At 39.8% G+C, this 19,084-nt stretch overlaps 1 protein-coding gene across 5 annotated transcripts in view; it reads left to right on the top strand.

The window, feature by feature from the left end:
• The window catches only part of mest, a 34,470-nt gene that overhangs the window by 4,994 nt on the left and 10,392 nt on the right, over window positions 1-19,084 (top strand). The window contains exons 1-10 of one of the 5 annotated variants that reach the window (XM_043714025.1): window positions 1,744-1,832; window positions 5,232-5,467; window positions 6,518-6,597; window positions 8,724-8,801; window positions 9,268-9,404; window positions 10,927-10,985; window positions 11,086-11,126; window positions 12,747-12,817; window positions 14,213-14,314; window positions 17,070-17,146. In XM_043714025.1, the coding sequence (XP_043569960.1) occupies window positions 5,314-5,467; window positions 6,518-6,597; window positions 8,724-8,801; window positions 9,268-9,404; window positions 10,927-10,985; window positions 11,086-11,126; window positions 12,747-12,817; window positions 14,213-14,314; window positions 17,070-17,146 (799 nt within the window). In that variant the 5' untranslated portion in view covers window positions 1,744-1,832; window positions 5,232-5,313. Of the gene's footprint in view, window positions 1-1,743; window positions 1,833-5,231; window positions 5,468-6,517; window positions 6,598-8,723; window positions 8,802-9,267; window positions 9,405-10,926; window positions 10,986-11,085; window positions 11,127-12,746; window positions 12,818-14,212; window positions 14,315-17,069; window positions 17,147-19,084 lie in introns of those variants that run through there. The other 4 variants (XM_043714027.1, XM_043714024.1, XM_043714026.1 and 1 more) reach the window with 4 other exon arrangements.

Here is a 19,084-nt window from a genome sequence, read left to right on the forward strand (position 1 = left end):
CTTGTAGATGAGGGTGATGTTGCCTTTCCTCATGGATTCACTCATGGTACCTGCCCGAAGCATACTGACATACACCTCCAGCAGGTCCTGGCCAATCAAGTCCCACAGAGCGGAGTAGAGCTCGACCGGTAAGCCGTCACTTCCGGGAGTTTTATTCTTTTCGAAGGACTCGAGGGCCTTGGTCAGCTCATCCAGAGATAGCGGCTGGTCCAACCTCTCGCGTGTTCTGTCGTCTAAGACCTCCGTGATAGAGGACAGGAACGACTGGGAGGCCGCGCTGTCGGTCGGCTTCGCGTCATACAGACTGGCATAGAAGGATTTACTGATCCTCATGACGTCAGCCTGAGATGACGGACTAGATTCATTTAGTCAGCATGGATGAGTTGGATTGAAGGGTCTGTTTCTGTGCTGTACATCTCTATGACTTTGTGTTATGAACACACCTTCCCTTTGGTCATCCTGTCCAGAAATGAGAGTTGAACTAGGCTGTTCTAACTCATTAGTAGGGATGTTACCACTACAAGACCTCCCAAGAAATTGCAGTCGTAAATTTCTTAGTCCTCTGATTTGCAGGTTTCTGATCCGAGCTGATTACAAACTCGCCAGAAGCTTGGCAACTCAGTGATGCATAACTACAGTTATCATTGGCCACTAATGACCTGGAGAAGTGTCCACCAAATTATTCATATCTTGAGGCCTGCTACCTATGAGCACTGCAGCTAGTGGCCTCTAGTGGACAATTCCTATGGAGCACATTAATATTTAAAAGCAAAGTACTGTGGATGCTTGATACCTAAAATTTAAAAAATGCTGGAGAAACTCACTATATCTGGCAGCGTCTCTGTAGAGAGAAACACAGTTAGCATTTCAGATCGAATGTCATAGATTTATAGAGTCATACAGCATGGAAACAGACCCTTTGTTCCAACTCATCCATGTCGACAAAGTTTCCCAAACGAAACTAGTCCCATTTTTCTGCGTTTGGTCCATATCCCTCTAAATCTTTTCTATTCATGTACCTGTCCAAATGTATTTATGTGTTGTAATTGCACCCATCTCTACCACTTCCTCTGGCAGTTCATTCCATTTACACAGCACCCTCAGGTCCCTTTCAATCTTAATCATATGCCCTCTAGGTTTGGACTCCCCATACACTAGGGAAAAGACCTTGGATATTCACCTTATCTATGCCTCTCATGGTTTTATAAACCTCTATGAAGTCACCCCTTAACCTCCTACACTTCAGGGAAAAAAGTTCCAGCCTATCAAGCCTCTTCATATAACTCAATCCCTCTAGCCCTGTAACATCCTTATAAATCTTTTCTGCACTGTTGCAATTTAATAACATCCTTTGAAATAAAAGTTAACACTTTTCCAACTCCTCTCAATTCCAAAGAAGTCATATTGGAAGCGAAACATTGACCCCATTTCTCTCTCCACAAATGATGCCAGACTTGCTGAGTTTCTCCAACAATTTCAGTTTTGTTGCATTCATATTTGCATTTTGTTATGGTTGTGCTTCTTTGAAAGAAAATGAAGATACATTTTTGGTGAGATTTTGATTTGATGAATTTGGGCCAACGCAACACTTTCTCATGAGTCTTTTAACAATAGAATCTGTCACTGCAGCAAGTGGCTGGTCCAACTCAGTAAAGTATTGGTCATCTGGCGCTGCAGATTACCCTCCTGACCAGTAGTGGGAGACATACTATCCTCCGAAGGTCATAAACCATTGTAAAAGGGGCGGAGCAAGTATAACGGCACTGACCCGGAAATAATTGCATCCTCAGGTGCAGCGCGCTGTGGGATTATGAAACTTTACCTGTATGTAGGTAAGTGGTAATTGAAGCTTACTCATTTGTTTCTCGCGATCAATGCTACATTTTCCCACCTTAAGTACAAATGATCCCATTTAGCATTTTTGGTCTTGAAAGGTGACAGTTAAATCCCTTCAGATTTTATTTTAGAATAAACAAAGTATTTTGATTAGATCAGATGCTGCTCAAACTTGTTTGAAAATGTTTGTGCAAGTTTACAGGAACAGACTCTAAAACAATGACTGCGGATGCTGGAAACCAGATTCTGGATTAGAGTGGTGCTGGAAAAGCACAGCAGTTCAGGCAGCATCCGAAGAGCAGTAAAATCGATGTTTCGGGCAAAAGCCCTTCATCAGGACTGTTGTCAGTCTTTTTTCCATGAAGATGGGGCAATTTCAGATTATTAAATCATGCTAAATACAGACTTTGTTCAGTATTCCAGAACTAGATGTATGTATAAGATATGTTAGTGAGATCAGAATTCTTTTTAAAGAAAAAAAAACCGATGTCAATTTGATGTAAATAATGTGTTTTTATTATCTTTCCTGTTTGTGGCTGTTAATTCTGGTTGGACATAAAGTTATACAGCATGAAGCAGACCTGGTCCAACTCATCCATGTTGACCAAGTTTCTCAAACTAAATTAGTTACACTTGCCTGTATTTCGCCCATATCCGTATAAACCTTTCTTATTTGTGCACCTGTCCAAATGATATTCCTGGAGTTTTGTCATATGATGTTGCCTGAATTAGCCTGCCCAAACAGCCTCCTTCCAATTTGCAATATTTTTCATAATAAATAAGAGTAGAAAAAAATGCAAAAAACACAGATTTTAATGCCTCTATGATATTTCTTCACAGTTCCTTGCAGCAATGCTTGGTAAATTAATATTTAATTCCTGGGGACTCCAGAGCAATCCTAGAGGGTGGCATTCTTTCTCTCTGCCTCCCCCATGCTAAAGATGTCTACATTGGAACAGAAATCCATAGTGTGGCTTGTCAAATTTTGTTGAATATCACTACTGTGAACTGCTTTGGGACATTCTGAATTAATGGCACTGCATAAAGAAGAAAGAAAATTTACAGCCCAGGAGCAGGTCCTTTGGCCCTCCAAGCCTGAGCCAATCCAAATGTACTGTCTAAACCTGTCAGTCAATTCCTAAGCATCTGTATCCCTCTGCTCCAGTGAGAGCTCTGTCCAGACGCATCATAAATGAATCTACCGTGCCTGCTTCTATCACCTTTGCTGGCAACGCATTCTAAATGTCCACCACCCTCTGTGTGAAGTACTTGCCGCATGTATTCCCCTTAAACTTTCCACTCTCACCATGAAAGCGTGACCTCTCGTTATTGAATCCTTCACCCTGGGGAAAAAGCTTATCTCTATCCACCCTGTCTATACCCTTCATGGTTTTGTAAACCTCAATCAGGTCCCCCCTCAATCTTCTTTTTCCTAATGAAAATAAACCTAACCTACTCAACTTCTCTTCATAGATAACACCTTCCATACCAGGCAACATCCTCATAAGCCTTGTCTGCACCCTCTCCAAAGCGTCCACATCCTTTTGGTAATATGACAACCAGAACTATACACAGTATTCTAAACCAGTGGCTGAACCAATGTCTTGTACAATTTTAACATGACTTATCAGCTCTTATACTCAATACCCCGTCCAATGAAGGCAAGCATACTATATGCCTTCTTAACCACTATCCACCTGTGCAGCAACCTTCAGGGTATAATGGACCTGCACTCCCAGATCTCCCTGCCCATCAACTTTTCCCAAGGCGCTTCCATTCATTGTATAATTTGCTCTGGAATTATTCTTGCCTAAATGCATCACCTCACATTTGTCTCGATTGAAAACCATCTGCCACTTTTCCGCCCAACTGTCCAGTCTATCTATTTGCTCCTGTATTCTCTGACAGTCCCTTATGCTTTCTGCTACTCCACCAATCTTTGTGTCATCTGCAAACTTGCTGATCATACCAACAGTTCCCTCTACCAGATCATTTATGTATATTACAGTGGTCCAACACTGACCCCTGTGGAAAACCACTGATCACCTTTCTCCATTTCAAGAAACTCCCTTCAACTACTACTACTCTGTCTCCTGTTGCTCAACCAGTTCTTTATCCACCTAGCTAGAACACCCTGCACACCATGTGACTTCACTTTCTCCATTAGTCTACCATGGGGAACCTTATCAAATGCCTTACTAAAGTCCATGTATATGATGTCAACAGCCCTTCCTTCATCTATCAACTTGGTCACTTCCTCAAAGAACTCTATTAAGTTGTAAGGCACGATCTCCCCCGCACAAAAAAACCATGTTGCCTATCACTGATAAGCCCATTCTTTACTAAATATAAATAGATCCCATCCCTCAGTACCTTCTCCAGCAACTTCCCACCACCGATGTCAGGTTCACTGGTCTGTAGTTACCTGGAATATCCCTACTATCCTTCTTGTACAGGGAGACAACGTGAGCAACCTTCCAGTACTCCGGCACCGCACCTGGTTTAAGGATGCCATAAAGATATCTGTCAGGGCCCCAGCTATTTCCTCTCTCGCCTCCCTCAGCAACCTGGGATAGATCCCATCCTGACCTAGGGATTTGTCCACCTTAATAACCTCTAGCCTACCCACACATCTTCCCAATTATGTCAACGTGATCCAGACTAATCAAACTTCTATCTCTAATCTCAAGATTCATCCTGTTCCTCTCCTCAGTGAACACTGATGCAAAGTAATCATTCAGAATCTCACCCATTCTCTCAGGTTCGACACACAGCAAGAATGTAGTCAGAATTGTCATGTGGTACTTTGTCCATAATGTGTAAGCTTCCAGGACCTGTAAAACTGAGAGTCACCAACAGCCACTTAAAAGCCATGTGTGGATAGAGCATTTTTAAAAATATATCTTCATCACAGAGATGAGTCGCTGGATTACGTGTAGCAGCAGAGGACCTTGATTTTCCTGTGTCTTTCCATCTTTCTGTCTCGTGCAAAAATTCCTTGACCAATTATAATGTTGAAAGTGCTGTCTTGATGGAGGTCAATCAGCTCAATACAGGCCATGAATCAAACTTTGGAGCTTACTACTGAGGTGCCCTTGCCCATTTGTGAGGTTGAACAGTCTACCTTTATAAGCAAATTGCTTCAGGATTGAAACTTCTCTTTATATTTTTTTATGAGCCAAGTGTTTAGATCTGGATGATAGTTTAACACAGTTTTGTAGATGTTTACCCCAAAGGGTGTTGGTTTAAAAGATTAGCCATAATGTTAAAATAACATTGAAAGACTGTTCTGCTTTTAGTAGCCTGGAGGTTATACAGCTTGCAGTATGTTTGGATATAAACCTATGGGTGTTGGTGATAACTAATTTCTCTCTTACCTCTGTCTAATTTGAAAGTGAAGTCCACTTCCAAGAAAGAGCCAGGATCGAATTTCGATTTTCTTTGAAGAATCCATGCGTGGTAGTTTTTGTTTTAAAGATGAAAGAATGGTGGATTCAGGTTGCACTTCTTGCTGCACCGTTGATTGCAGTCTACCTTCACCTTCCTCCCCCAAGTCTCTCACCGTCTCTCTATACATGGAGAATGGCTGGAGCCTTCTTTACTTTCAAAGACCACCGCATATTTTACAGAGGTGAGAGTTTGGAATGGTATGACGGTAATATTAAATGGCAGGGCAGGTTCTTGCTACTGAATTATATGGTTCTGTACTTAATGCTCCGGTGATGTGTCTTTAGTGAGTCTGTAACTGTGCTATAAGCACATGTTCATTACTTTGTTTATATGATGAACACAAACATTTTTCTTATGTTGGCTTGCGTTTCCTGAAGAAGGGTTTATGCCCGAAACGTCGATTCTCCTGTTCCTTGGATGCTGCCTGACCTGCTGCGCTTTTCCAGCAACACATTTTCAGCTTGCATTTCTAAATACACCTTTTCTGAAAAGTTGTGATAACTCGATTGAAAGCACAGACGCACTGATCTCAACATTATCAGGCTTTTGGAAATAGGCATACTCTTGAGTTAGTTAAGGTAATGGTGCACTTTGAGGACAGTGTGTTAGAAATGCAAAGTTGCAAGATGTGGGCAATGAAGCAAGTACATTAGTAGTAACATTTGAAGTTGTGCCATTTATCATAAGAGGATCCTTTGACCATCTGCCCTAATTTTGTACTTCTATTATCAGGTTCCTCATTCAGTAGAAACGCCTCTTTAGCAAGGCCTACATTGTCTGGAAGGCCTTAATGTTTGGCTAACTTGGTCCAAATAGCTCGTTTCACTAGGGTGTAATAATGGCATGTAGGTGTCTTCAGAACCTCATCTAGGGCAGCTTTTATCATCCATCTGGATTCACAGTGTGATCGTTGGAAAAAAAGCTGGATTCTAGTGAGTAGTGACATGGCAACTGTGCTTGAATATACAACACAGTTTATCACTGAGTTATTTCAAAGAGTTCAATATAATTACTTTGACTCATAATACATTTAAACTGATAAATGGGGGAACCATTTGTGAACAGGGAGATTTCACAAAAACAATGCAATGAATAAATCTGCTGTTTTTGATAATAAAGGAAAGAATGCCAGCCCAGACTTCTTTTCTACAATTAGTGCCGGTGGATCTTTAGCCTAAATTTGCCCAATGTTCTGTAGGCTGTTTTAATGTGAGCTGTGTACAAATTTCAGATTCACTGGGTGCTGTTGGCAGTTCCGACATAGTGATCCTTTTGCATGGTTTCCCAACATCGAGCTATGATTGGCACAAGGTAAGGACTGGGGAAGAAGAATGCCAAGATTTGATCTGGCTGTGCTGTGACTTTGAGGAGTGAACCCCTGAGTTGTGGGTAAAACATTGCACTGACATACAGTAGAACTGGATTGAATGCAATAAAGTTTGAATGAACTACTTCCATTGTGAAAATATCTAAAATCTGAGATTTTTGAACACTGAGCTTTGCTATCTCATCTAATCGAATTCTTAGCTGGTTCTTCTACACCTTCACTTGAGAGGGGTGAAATTAACTGAGTGTTTTATTTCTGGTTACTACTGGAAACCGATTTCGCTCAGTACCTAGAAATTTTCTAACCTAGAATACTATCAAAATTAAGAGGTTGGTTAACTCAGTTGGCTGGACCGCTGGTGATGCCACAGTGTGGGTTCATTTCCTACATCGGCTGAGGTTAATAGAAGAACTGTAGGGATTCTATGAGCTCTCATTCCCTTTCAACCTCTCCCCTCACCTGAGGTGTGGGATATCCTCAGGTTAAATCACCCCAGTCATCTCTCTCTAGTGACAGAGCAGCCCTACGGTCTGGTAAGACTATGGTGACTACTTATTTTACTATCAAAAGTTTGTTTAATTTTGAAATAAACTAGAGTGAATGATCAAAGACATCTCTTTATTTGAGCAGATTCACCGATAACATTAATCGAAGATATAGAGTGTGGGAAAATAGATGGTGACATCTTGAAAAATTTCCATATTACAGAGGAGGGAGTGCTGAAAGTCTTGAAACGCATAAAGGTGGATAAATCCCCAAGACCTGATCAGGTGTACCCTAGAACTCTGTGGGGAGCTAGGGAAGTGATTGATTGCTGGGTCCCTTGCTGGGATATTTGTATCATCAGTAGTCACAGGTGAGGTGTCAGAAGACTGGAGGTTGGCTAAAGTGGCGCTGTTATTTAAGAAAGGTGTTAAGGACAAACTAGGGAGCTAGAGATCTGTGAGCCTGATGTCACTGGTGGGCAAATTGTTGGAGGGAATCCTGAGGGACACGATTTACACATATATGAGAAGGCAAGGATTGATTAGGGATAGTCAACATGGCTTTGTGCGTGGGAAATCATGTCTCACAAACTTGACTGAGTTTTTTGAAGAAGTAACAAAGAGGATTGATGAGGGCAGAGCTGTGAATGTGATCTATATGGACTTCAGTAAGGCGTTCGACCAGGTTCCCCATTGGAGACTGGTTAGCAAGGTTAGATCTCATGGAATACAGAGAGAACTAGCCATTTGGATACAGAATGTGTTCACAGGTAGAAGACAGAGGATGGTGGAGGGTTGTTTTCAGACTGGAGGCCTGTGACCAGCGGAGTGCCACAAAGATTGGTGCTGGGTCTGTTTCTTTTCGTCATTTATATAAATGATTTGGATATGAACATAGGTGCAGTTAGTAAGTTTGTAGATGACACCAGAATTGGAGGTGTAGTGGACAGCAAAAAAAAGTTACTTCAGGTTACAATGGGATTTTGATCAGATGGACCAATGAGCTGAGGAGTGGCAGATGGAGTTTAATCCAAATAAATATGAGGTGCTGCATTTTGCGAAAGCAAATCTTAGCAGGACTTATACACTTAATGGTAAGGTCCTAGGGAGTGTTGCTGAACAAAGGCACCTTGGAGTGCAGGGAGCGTCGGAGGCTGAGGGGTGACCTCAGAAGTTTATAAAATCATGAGGGGCATGGATAGGATAAATAGTCAGTCTTTCTCCTGGAGTGGGGAAATCCAGAACTCGAGGGCATAGGTTTAGAGTGAGAGGGGAAAGATATAAAAGGGACCTCAAGGGCAACTTGTTCACACAGAGGATGGTGTGGATGTATGGAATGAGCTGCCAGAGGAAGTGGTCGAGACTGGTACAATTACAACATTTCAAATACCCATCCAATTGCCTTTTAATATGAAAGGGTTTAGAGGGATATGGGCCAAACAAATGGGACTAGATTAAGTTGGGATATCTGGTCGGCATGGACGAGTTGGATCGAAGGGTCTGTTTCCATGCTGTACAACTTTGTTTACAACTGTACAGACACTGTGACTCTGTTGTTAGACAATCTAACTGCTGTATAGAATGTTACAGAATAATAAAAGGACTGTTACATGCTTTTGTTTCAGATCTGGGAAGGTTTAACTCGGAGGTTTAATCGAGTTATTGCATTAGATTTTCTTGGCTTTGGATTTAGTGATAAACCTGTGAGTATCTGATTGCTGTGGAACGTCCATTTCCTTTACGAAAGGTTTAACCCCTTGAGCACTGGATGTAATTCATAGTATATAGGTAGTTGGATAGTTGTCAACTGTAGGATTTTAATTTGTAATAAATTTGTAAGGAGAGGGTTTCTGCTTTATTTTCAGCATTACAGCCAAGACTACACTTCAAATTAGCCTCATTGATACTAAAGCACTTAAATGCAAAACTGTCTGCCTTTCATTCATGGATCATATTTCTCATTGCTACATATAACTATATAACAAATCATTTCAATCAAAGAAATAGTTCATTATGAGAGCCTTTTTAAAATGGCTGGAGGTAAAGAAGTGTTTGTGCAATTGTAAGCATTGTCATAAGATGTGTTTGTTTTGCAATGAATTGGGGCTGGGGGGTGCTTTTGTACCTGGAAGGTTAATTGCTAAAGGCAATGCATTTTCTCTTCATTAGAGGCTGCACAGATACTCCTTCTTTGAGCAGGCAGATATTGTCCAGGGGCTAATAATGGAGCTAGGCCTTTCTCAGCAGAAGATCAACATTCTGGCCCATGATTATGGAGACACTGTTGCACTGGAGCTACTGTACAGGTTATCACTTTAAAAAATAAATAGCATTTTAGGGGGGCAGTGGAAAATTACTTCCTGAACAACAATGTTAAATATGTTGTTTACCTGCATTTTTTCAAAAACTGTATATGCAGAATTCTTGGTGAGGTAATGCTCATAAAATCATACAGTACAGAAGAGGCCCATTGTGTCTGTATTGCCAAAAATACGCTACTCCCTATTCTACTCTCACCTTCCTGCACTGGACCCATAGCCTTGAATGGTATGACTTCAGAAGTTCATCCAAGTACATTATAAAAGTTGTGAGGTTATGTCCTCAACTCCCCTCCCATGCTGTGTATAGAATTCATAGAATCCCTACAGTGTGGAAACAGACCTTTTGACCCTCCAGTCCACACTGACCCTCCAAAGAGTATTCCACTCAAATCCATTCCCAATTACTCTACATCTACCCCTAAGCTACACATCCCTGAACACTATGGACAATTTAGCATGGCCAATTCACCTAACCTGCCTATCTTTGGATTGTGGGAGGAAACTGGAGCACCCGGAGGAAATCCATGCAGATACAGGGAGAATGTGCATCCTCCACTCAGGCGGTTGCCTGAGGCTAGAATTGAACCTGGGTCCCTGGTGCTGTGAGACAGCAGTGCTAACCACTGAGCCACTGTGCCACTTATGTACTCCAGACCCATGCCACCCTCTGGGTGAGAAAAGTTTTCTTCAGATCTCCTCTAAATCTCCTGCCTTTCACTTTAAAAATCTGTCTCCTTGTTCTTGACCCTTCAACTAAGGTGAAAGTGGGTACTGTAGGTGCTGGGATTTGAGTCAAGATTAGCCCTTCGTCAGCAGGGCTTTTGCCCGAATATCGATTTTCCTGTTCCTCGGATGCTGTCTGACCTGCTGTGCTTTTCCAGCACCACACTAACCTTCAACTAAGGCACACAGTGCTTTCTATCCACCCCGTCCATGCTCCTCAATCTTATACACGTCTATCAGGCATCCCTTCAACCTTCTCTGCTTCAATGTTCAGTGCCAGCATCCTCCATCACCCAAGACCCTCCCACCAAGTGCTTTATTAGCTGTCCTCTGCAGGTTGGCTGCACACTTGTGGAGGGAACCACACAGAACACAATCTGTTTGATTTTATCCGGTGTTCAGCAAGTCATTGGATTGTGTTCGAGTGGAGCACTTTTCTGAATTCTGTCTTTTTTCTGGGGTCCCTTTGTTATAGAAATCAGCCAACGTGGTATAGATCATGGATTAATCCTGAGATTGTATAGTTTGGTACTAGCCACGGACTCCGTGCGCTACTGAGCATAATTCTACACTGTGCTATCTATTCTAATGCATAGGACATCACTATTGCTGAGCAGGAATAACTGCTGAATTGCTGAAGTGATCCTGTCACACTGGTTCTGCGGGAACCTTGTGGCATTAGTCTGGTCTAACATTGAGATCTGTGATAGGACTCATGTCTGTCGGGTCTACAATGTGGAAGCTTCATGGTTCAAATTTTTGTGCGTAATCTCTCCTATGTTAGGTTTGAACATGGTAAACCTGGACATCTGATGATTAATAGCCTGTGCTTGTCAAATGGAGGTATTTCACTATTTGGCTATCTTGTTAAAATAATAACACATTTATATTATTCCCAGTTCCTCTGGATGACAGCTTACCTCATTCTTTGTAATTATTTCAGGAATATTTCCAGAGACAAACCACCCAAGATTTATACAGAAGGTCTGTATATAATCTATTTTAAATAAAATCTGCAATAATTCAATTTACTAAGTGTGGGGCTCCAATTAAGACTTGAATATCATATGAAGCTTCTCTTTAAATGTATCTAAGTACATGAAGCAGCGAGCAAGGGAAGAATCTTTTGATATGGTGAGATGAAGTAACTAAAGCAGGAGCTGCTCATATAGAACATGAACGTTCATACAAACTAGCGAAGCTAAGTTAATTGAGAACATAGCAGCACATTACATTGATCTGCTTCTATCTTGGAGCTTAAAGCACCAGTTTCTTGTCAGTGGTACTAAACATTGTAGGCAGTAAAAGTGCAGAGGAAATGGACAAGGTTCCAGAATGTGAGAGTGGGATTGACTTTGAAATATTTGGCAATTATGACTGTTCACTTAGGATGGTGGTAAAGGCGTACTGCAAATGGGTATTTAGACCTTTCCAGGACTGTGAAGAGGTGTTGGCCCAGTATTGTTCATTGTGAAGAAAATCAAGAGCAGTTGATCTGTAGCTTAAGGGGAATAGTTGTTTAATTTTTTTGTGTGTTACATATGTTTTCAATTGGGAGTTACAAAATTTAAGCAATGTTTTAAATTCAGTTGCATATTCTTTACTCTTCTCCCTTCTTCTCCAGTGTAACCAATTCCTGCTGGGGTACAGTTCAATGCACTTTGCAATTGCTCATTTTCTCACTGAAGTATCCTTTCTTTTGTCAGTAGCAATGATGGTCTTGACAAATTATTTACCCATGGTTGGGGGAAGTCAGTAGGAAAACCCAAACCTGATTCTGGCTTTGGTACTTGTCATATCAATAGCTGCTCATTAGAATTAGGAGACTTGGCCTATTTTGTTTTACCCTGCATCTAACAAAGGTGCATATTGTACCTAGAATCTTGTAAATCACCAAACTGGAGAGTTTTATCTAGTTCAAGACATAAAGGCTTCCTCCTTGGCTGGCTTTCTCTGAAATTTTATATAACTAGTATTACTAACGGAAAGGAAATTAACATTATATCCTTATTTTATTAACCTGGACTTTCAATTATTTCTAAGATATAATACAGGTACACCATCATGAATGATAAAGAGTTAATATGGATCGTCAAAATTCCATTGCTGTTCCTTAATGCACTAATGCTATTTGAAAACGTGAAAAGTTACTTGAAAAAAATGAAAAGCTACTTCAGCTGTTTTCATTTATAGCTAGTTAAAGTACTATGGTTTCTCACTGTCTGGTTAGTTTGTGTAAGTAAGGAATGTTGACTAAATTGCGACAGACTTCAGAAACTCATTCGAAAGTGCCAAATGATGATCAGAATCTGAAACAACATTTTGAATGGTGTGTAAAGTTGAAGGAGAAATGTGGACAGCAGTTTACAATGATTAAATATTGACACAAAATGTAACAAGAACTCTGACAACAGGGGTGAGGTTTATTGATAGTAAGTGCAAACTCTGCACAGGATTTCCAATTTTTTATATACATGCTTCATTTCAATATCCAGTGAAGTATGAGGGAGCTGTGTCAGATCAGATACAAAAATGTTTACATGCCATGAATTAATGTATGAGCGATGGATTTCTAAGTTAAATTTATAATTATTTTCTTAACAGCTGCTCAAGGACAGTGGATGCTTTTCACCAATCTTTACCAGACTTATGAACTACTACTTCTTTTCAAAAGGGTAAGCTCTGTAATGGTACCTGAATTAAAGCCAGTGTGCAACAGAAATAAACTAATTCTCTGAACAAGAATTGGACAAGGTGTTTGTTCCATTCTCAACCTACACAGTTTCAACTTCTTCCACAAACAAGGCAGGACTGATTTGAACCTTCTGAGTGATGTGAGAGTTTTTAATTGCTGTTTGTGATATAATACTTCCCATAGGATTATCGTACAATCTTTTAATTCACAAACCTTAGTGCAAAGAATGTTGGTGTGACGTATTTTTGTCATCCTGGTGAATTAAATAAAGCATACTACGAGCATATCCCAGTTGGGTTCAATTGTTGGAAGGATATGTCTCCAGTTCTTTCGTAAATTTTAATCACCAGCTAAGTTTCAGATGGTAAAAACACTCCAGGTTCACATCTCCAGTGTCAGAGCATTATTCATTGAGCATTCACCACTCTTATCAAAGACCCTCATAGTCCAGGAAACTTTGTTTTGACTGTCTCTCGATAAACTGGCAAAAATTATATGGCTCAAATACTGTGAAGTTTATTGTATTATTCTGTCCAATGATTACGTTTTTTAAAAAATTATTTATCTCAGTCAATATTTGTTCGGTTGAATGGCCACAAAATATTAACAGTTGAATCAATTTCTCCTCAAGTACTATGATGTCTGAATAGTTGAGAGTCTTGAGTGAGAAGGCTCTCAACTGATAATCATGATTTGGAGATGCCGGTGTTGATGTGGGGTGTACAAAGTTAAAAATCACACAACACCAGGTTACAGTCCAACAGGTTTATTTGGAAACACCAGCTTTTGGAGCAACGCTCCTTCATCGGGTGACAGCCACCTGATGAAGGAGCAGCACTTCAAACGTTAGTGCTTCCAAATTAACCTTATGGACTATAACCTGGTATTGTGTGACTTTTTTTAATTCAACTGGTAAGTTTTTTTATTTAAGGCAAATTTACATTATTATTTGTGATTTATGGTGTAAATAAAATATAACAATATCTATACCCGCTGCATTATGTTTCTATTACTTCGTCTGTGTTTTTGCATTGATTATGTGCACCTTTTTAATTACCTGGAATATTTGATCAACTAGCATACTCCCGGTCCCATAGGAGCAGTTTAATACAAGGTTTGCTCTACCACCAAGATGTAGACTGGTATTTATTGCCTAGTCTTAATAATGTCATTTCAAATGACTAGAAAGTTGGTGAGCTATGTTGGTGAGAGATTGGAGTTTAGTCCTTAAAGAACTTTTGTGAGCTAGTTGGGTTTATCATGATAATCCATGCCTTTTATAGCTGCATTTATTCATTTTTATTTTAATGAAAAATGGAACTTTGTGTGTGAAGAAGCTGCCTGAGAGAATATATATAATTTGGGCTTTTTCCAGGATCAGTGCGGTGTTTGGACCTCATACACAACCAACGAATGCAGAATACTGGGACATATGGACCATGGTCCGGGTCAATGATGGGAACCTGGTGATGGACAGGTGGGTGAAAAATCTAAAGTCTTTCACCTTGCATTTTTTGTTCACCGCTTGCAGCAGCACATAATGTTGCGCGTGTTTCACTTTAGGTCACCCAGTTGTGCCTCTTTGTATTTATTATTGCATCGAAATTGGCACTTTCACTGTCTCTCAAAATTGCAGTAACCAGGCAAATACTTGCTGCACAGATGCTAAATGTAAAAGCTTGTGGAATGTTGTTGGATGTAAACCGCATCCAATTTAGTATTAATTGTGTAAACAATTGAGAATATATCTGTGAGGAAATAATGTGTGCCGAGCACATCCTGGCTGCTGATTTTTGCTTTTATATACAAGGTGTAATCCCCCTCTAACTTGAAACCTCCCACTTGTCTCTCTCTAATATCAATATTACATATCGATAATGGTCAGCAGAACCTTCCTCTCACTAGCGCTATGTTGCAAAAACACCATCTGAAAGATTACTACTCTTTCTATCTACTCTCCTAAACATTTAGGTATTAAGGTAATGAACTGAGTCTTGGTCTTTTCTGCAACATTTTTCATATGGAGAAGCGATGAGTTAAATCAAGTTGGATGATTCCATGTTTTTTTTTTATTGTTTCATGGGATTTGAGCCTCGCTCGTAAGGCCAACATTTGCTACCCATTCCTAATTGCTCATGAGAAGACCTAGCTGTTCAGCTGTCTTCTTGAATCACTGCAGTCCATCTGTGGGAGTTCCATGATGTTAATTCTGCAATAGGGAAGAATGGTGGTTAGTTCCTAGTCAGGAACATGTGCTGCTTGGAGGGAAATACAGAGGTGAAGTTACACCTGTAATTATACTTTTACAAGCTTGAAGATGGTAAAAATTGGATGAATGAATGACTGTAAGGTATTTAACAGTTTCAAGCTTATGAGGAATGATGTGTTAGAATAGCAATAATGTTTCAAGTTTTTTTTATTCAGAGGACAACCAAATTATTAGCTGCAGTAACGAAATAAATTTTCTAAATGTCCAACTGAATAGGTCATGGCCCAGTAGAAGTAGCATATGCTTGCTAATGGAGTTGAACACCTGATAGGTTTTAAATATCAGAAAATGTCAGAGCAATTAAAGTCTTAGTACAAAGCTTCTTCTGATAATTGACTAAATCAAAACTTTCAGTTCAGCAGGTTCTGTGTTTTGTTGAACTTCTAACTAAGTGTGGACTGGGCTAGTTACATTTCCAAGTTATCAGTTTACACACAGTCAATTGGTCTTAATGTTGCTGGCAGTTTAAAAAAGTTACTACAATGTTTTTAACATCTGCTTTTACTTGATATGCATTATGATTCTTTAGGCCTTGCACTGGGTTGCAGAGGTAAGGACCTCGAAGCCTTTTTCACATCCGGGGGTATTTCTTTGGAGAATTTGTGCAGAATTCTGCTTAAGTGAGAATGTGTCCCATTTGTAGCAGGATTGCTGTGTGAATAAATACCTATAAAAACATTAAGCTGAGTATCTAATTAGGAACTGGATTGAGGCTTACTAGGTTAAGTACAGATAATCCATTGATGCAGGCAAATATCCTTTCTCCTTGAGCTGCTGGAACCTTGCAAACGTGTCAACCTGCTGGGTCAGGGCTGTGCAGTATTGACTTAACTTTGAGTGGAGCATCGATGCAAGTTATTACAAAACCTTCTCCCAGTGGAGGAGTTGTGTTGATAAAGTTCACAGTACAAAAGGTTTTACACTGCCTGTAGAAGGTTGGAGAGAAAGCTTTGCTATTTATGATTTTTAATACATTTTAATTCAATGTTTAATTTAATTGATTTGAGCAGTCATATTTTGGTGATACATTTCCGAATTATGTAATTTGCATTGCTTCATTCAAATCCAATGCAAAATCCATTGTTTTCAAGCACAAGAAATTGCAAGTATATTTAAGATATTATAGGCTAACTAATGTATATGACTAAGTCAAAAATAATCAGACTTCCAAAGATTCAGGATAAAACTTTAAAAGGGAGCCAGTACTTGCTGAGAATGGATGGTGATACCAATAGAGATTTTATCATTTTCCCACCCTAGCACCACCACAATTCAAGTTGGAATAAAAGAGTTAGTGTTCCTTATAAAGGAGATAAACAAGTAATTCAGACAAATATTCTGCTGGAATAATTTTGAACTTTGGAGTAGGTTTTCTTGCCCTTGACTTTTAGATAACTGCAGCTAAGGAATAAATGGGTAACGTAGAATGTCCAAATCAACTAGCCTACTGCTACTGTCCTTTTGGCACAGATGCCTCAGCAAGGAATTATTTTCTCTATATCCATTTAATGTGTTAAATTCTGGAAAATAGGAAATGCAATTGAAATGCTGATATTGTTTAGATAAGAGGATAAGATAAATGACATTTAGGGTCAGATACCTAATGTGGAAGTGCCTAACTTTAAAATGATGAAACACAAGGCAGCACTGTGTACTGTGGGTGACATAGCAGGAAGTTTCAGTAGAGTAGGAGAATGTAGAGTAACAAATGAGAAAAGGGCAAGAAGGGACAATTAGAAAATGAAAGTAGCAGAGGAAGATTGAAGACTGGAAGAGGATCAGTAATAATGTGTAGATGGTCACAAAGCAACTTCCTGTTCCAGTGACATACTGAAGGTGATATGCAAACTTACCTTGTGCCTATGTAGATGGTGAGTCCATTAATAAATGTATATTTCATGGTCATAAAGACCCAGCTCTTAGATCTGTCAGTCTAACATCCTACAGTTTCATTCTTTTTCAGTATTTTGCAGTTTATTAATCAAAGGTGGAAGTACAGGGATCGATGGGTAAAAGCCCTGACTTCGACTTCTGTTCCACGTATGTACAACAAATTGTGCTTTATATTAACAGAAAAAAGAAATTACTCTCATGCACAAGCTGTTTACAATAAAATTGTCATTGGTAAAACAATCCCTTTCTTTTGGCAGTATATTCCTTGTGTTGTTAGAAGTCTATGGGTTAATGAACTATGCGCTTTTGAAGTACACAGACCAGGGATATCTTGGGTTTGATTGCACTCTGTGCTGCTTTAATTAGTCTCTGTTTCAGCAGTGGTAAAGTTCATATTGATCTCTGTACCTTGGGCTAAGGAGAAATGTACAAATCATCCGGAGGCTCTGCTCCAGAGTGTACTTTAGTGACTCACTAAGGTTATTGTTGCTGGGTCTCCGATTTAGATTAAAGAACATTGGGGCAGAAGTAGAACAACCTTTGGCCCTTTGAGTATGCTCTGCCATTCAGTGAGATTATGGCTAACCTGATGATCGTCTACTTTGCTTTTTCCCTATAACCCTTATTCCATGACTGCTCAAAAATATTTATCAGAGCCTTCAACATTCTTAATGACTCAACCTTGACAGCTTTTTTGGTAAAGAATTCCCCCAATTTATTACTTTCTGAATGAAATAAAGTCTTTGTCATCTGATTTAACTGAGATTATGTCCTTTAGTCCGAGGCTCTCCCACGAGAGGAAACAAACTCCACATCCTCCTCTGGGAAGTCCCTTTAAGAATCTTATATGTTTCAATAAAGCTGCCTCTTATTCTTCTAAACTTCAATGAGTTCTGGCCCAACCTACTAAACCTCCCCTTCAAGGAAAATTCCTCCTTATCCAGGATCAACCTAGTGAACCTTCTCTCGATTACCTGCAGTGCTAGTTTGTCTTTACAGAGATGAAGGGGATCAAAATTATTCACAGTATTTCAGGTGTGGTTGACTAATGCTTCGTATAGTTTTATCAAGACTACTTTTATGTCATTCACTTGGAAATAAAATCAAACATTTTTATTTGTATTCCCTATTGCCTGCTGAACTTGAATGCTAGCGTTTTGTGATTCATGTACAAAGTCTCCTGAATCCTCCTGTGCTGCTGTTTTCTGCAGTCTTTCTCTAATTAATATTTAGCTTCTCTGTTCTTCCTGCCATTGTGCATACACTCAAATTTTCCCACATTATATTGCCATCTGCCAAGTTTTTGCCCACCCTCTTAACGTGTCTACCCCTCATTGTCATCTTCATCACTTGCTTTCCCATTTATTTTTGTCATCCCCAAACTTGGGTTTTGTACATTCACTTACCTAATCTAAGTAATTAATATAAATATACATTGTAAAAATGTGACCCCAGTACTGATCCCTGTGCCACTGTACTAGTTATAGAGTCATAGAGATGTACAGATGGAGACAGACTCTTCGGTCCGACTTGTCCATGCTGACCAGATATCTTAAATTAATCTAGTCCCATTTGCCAGCACTTGGCCCATATTCCTCTAAATCCCATCCTGATGCCTTTTAAATGTTGTAATTGTACCAGCCTCCATCTCTTCCTCTGGCAGCTCATTCTAAACACGTATCACCCTTTGTGTGAAAAAGTTGCCCCTTAGGTCCCTTTTAAATCTTTCCCCTCTCATCCTAAACCTGTGCCCTCTAGTTCTGGACTTATGTAGTGAGATGAGGTATGGTGAAAAGAAAAGACAGAAGGCAGATGCTTCAGAAGCAAAGGAAACTCTGATTTTATTAAAACAAGCGAAATTAAGTGCATATATAAAATCTCTGATAAGGAAATGAGTATTTAGGAAAAAAAATCCTATGCTTCAAGTGAAATGAGACTTGACTGACCGCTACTACCACCCCAGTTAATTGTTGCAGCCCCACCCCTCCAATCGTAACAAGGACAGAACGCCCCTGGTGCTCACCTTCCACCCTACCAACCTTCGCATAAACCAAATCATCCGCCGACATTTCCACCACCTCCAAA

Source organism: Chiloscyllium plagiosum, chromosome 23 (genome assembly GCF_004010195.1).
Source record: "Chiloscyllium plagiosum isolate BGI_BamShark_2017 chromosome 23, ASM401019v2, whole genome shotgun sequence".
NCBI classification, from domain to species: domain Eukaryota; kingdom Metazoa; phylum Chordata; class Chondrichthyes; order Orectolobiformes; family Hemiscylliidae; genus Chiloscyllium; species Chiloscyllium plagiosum.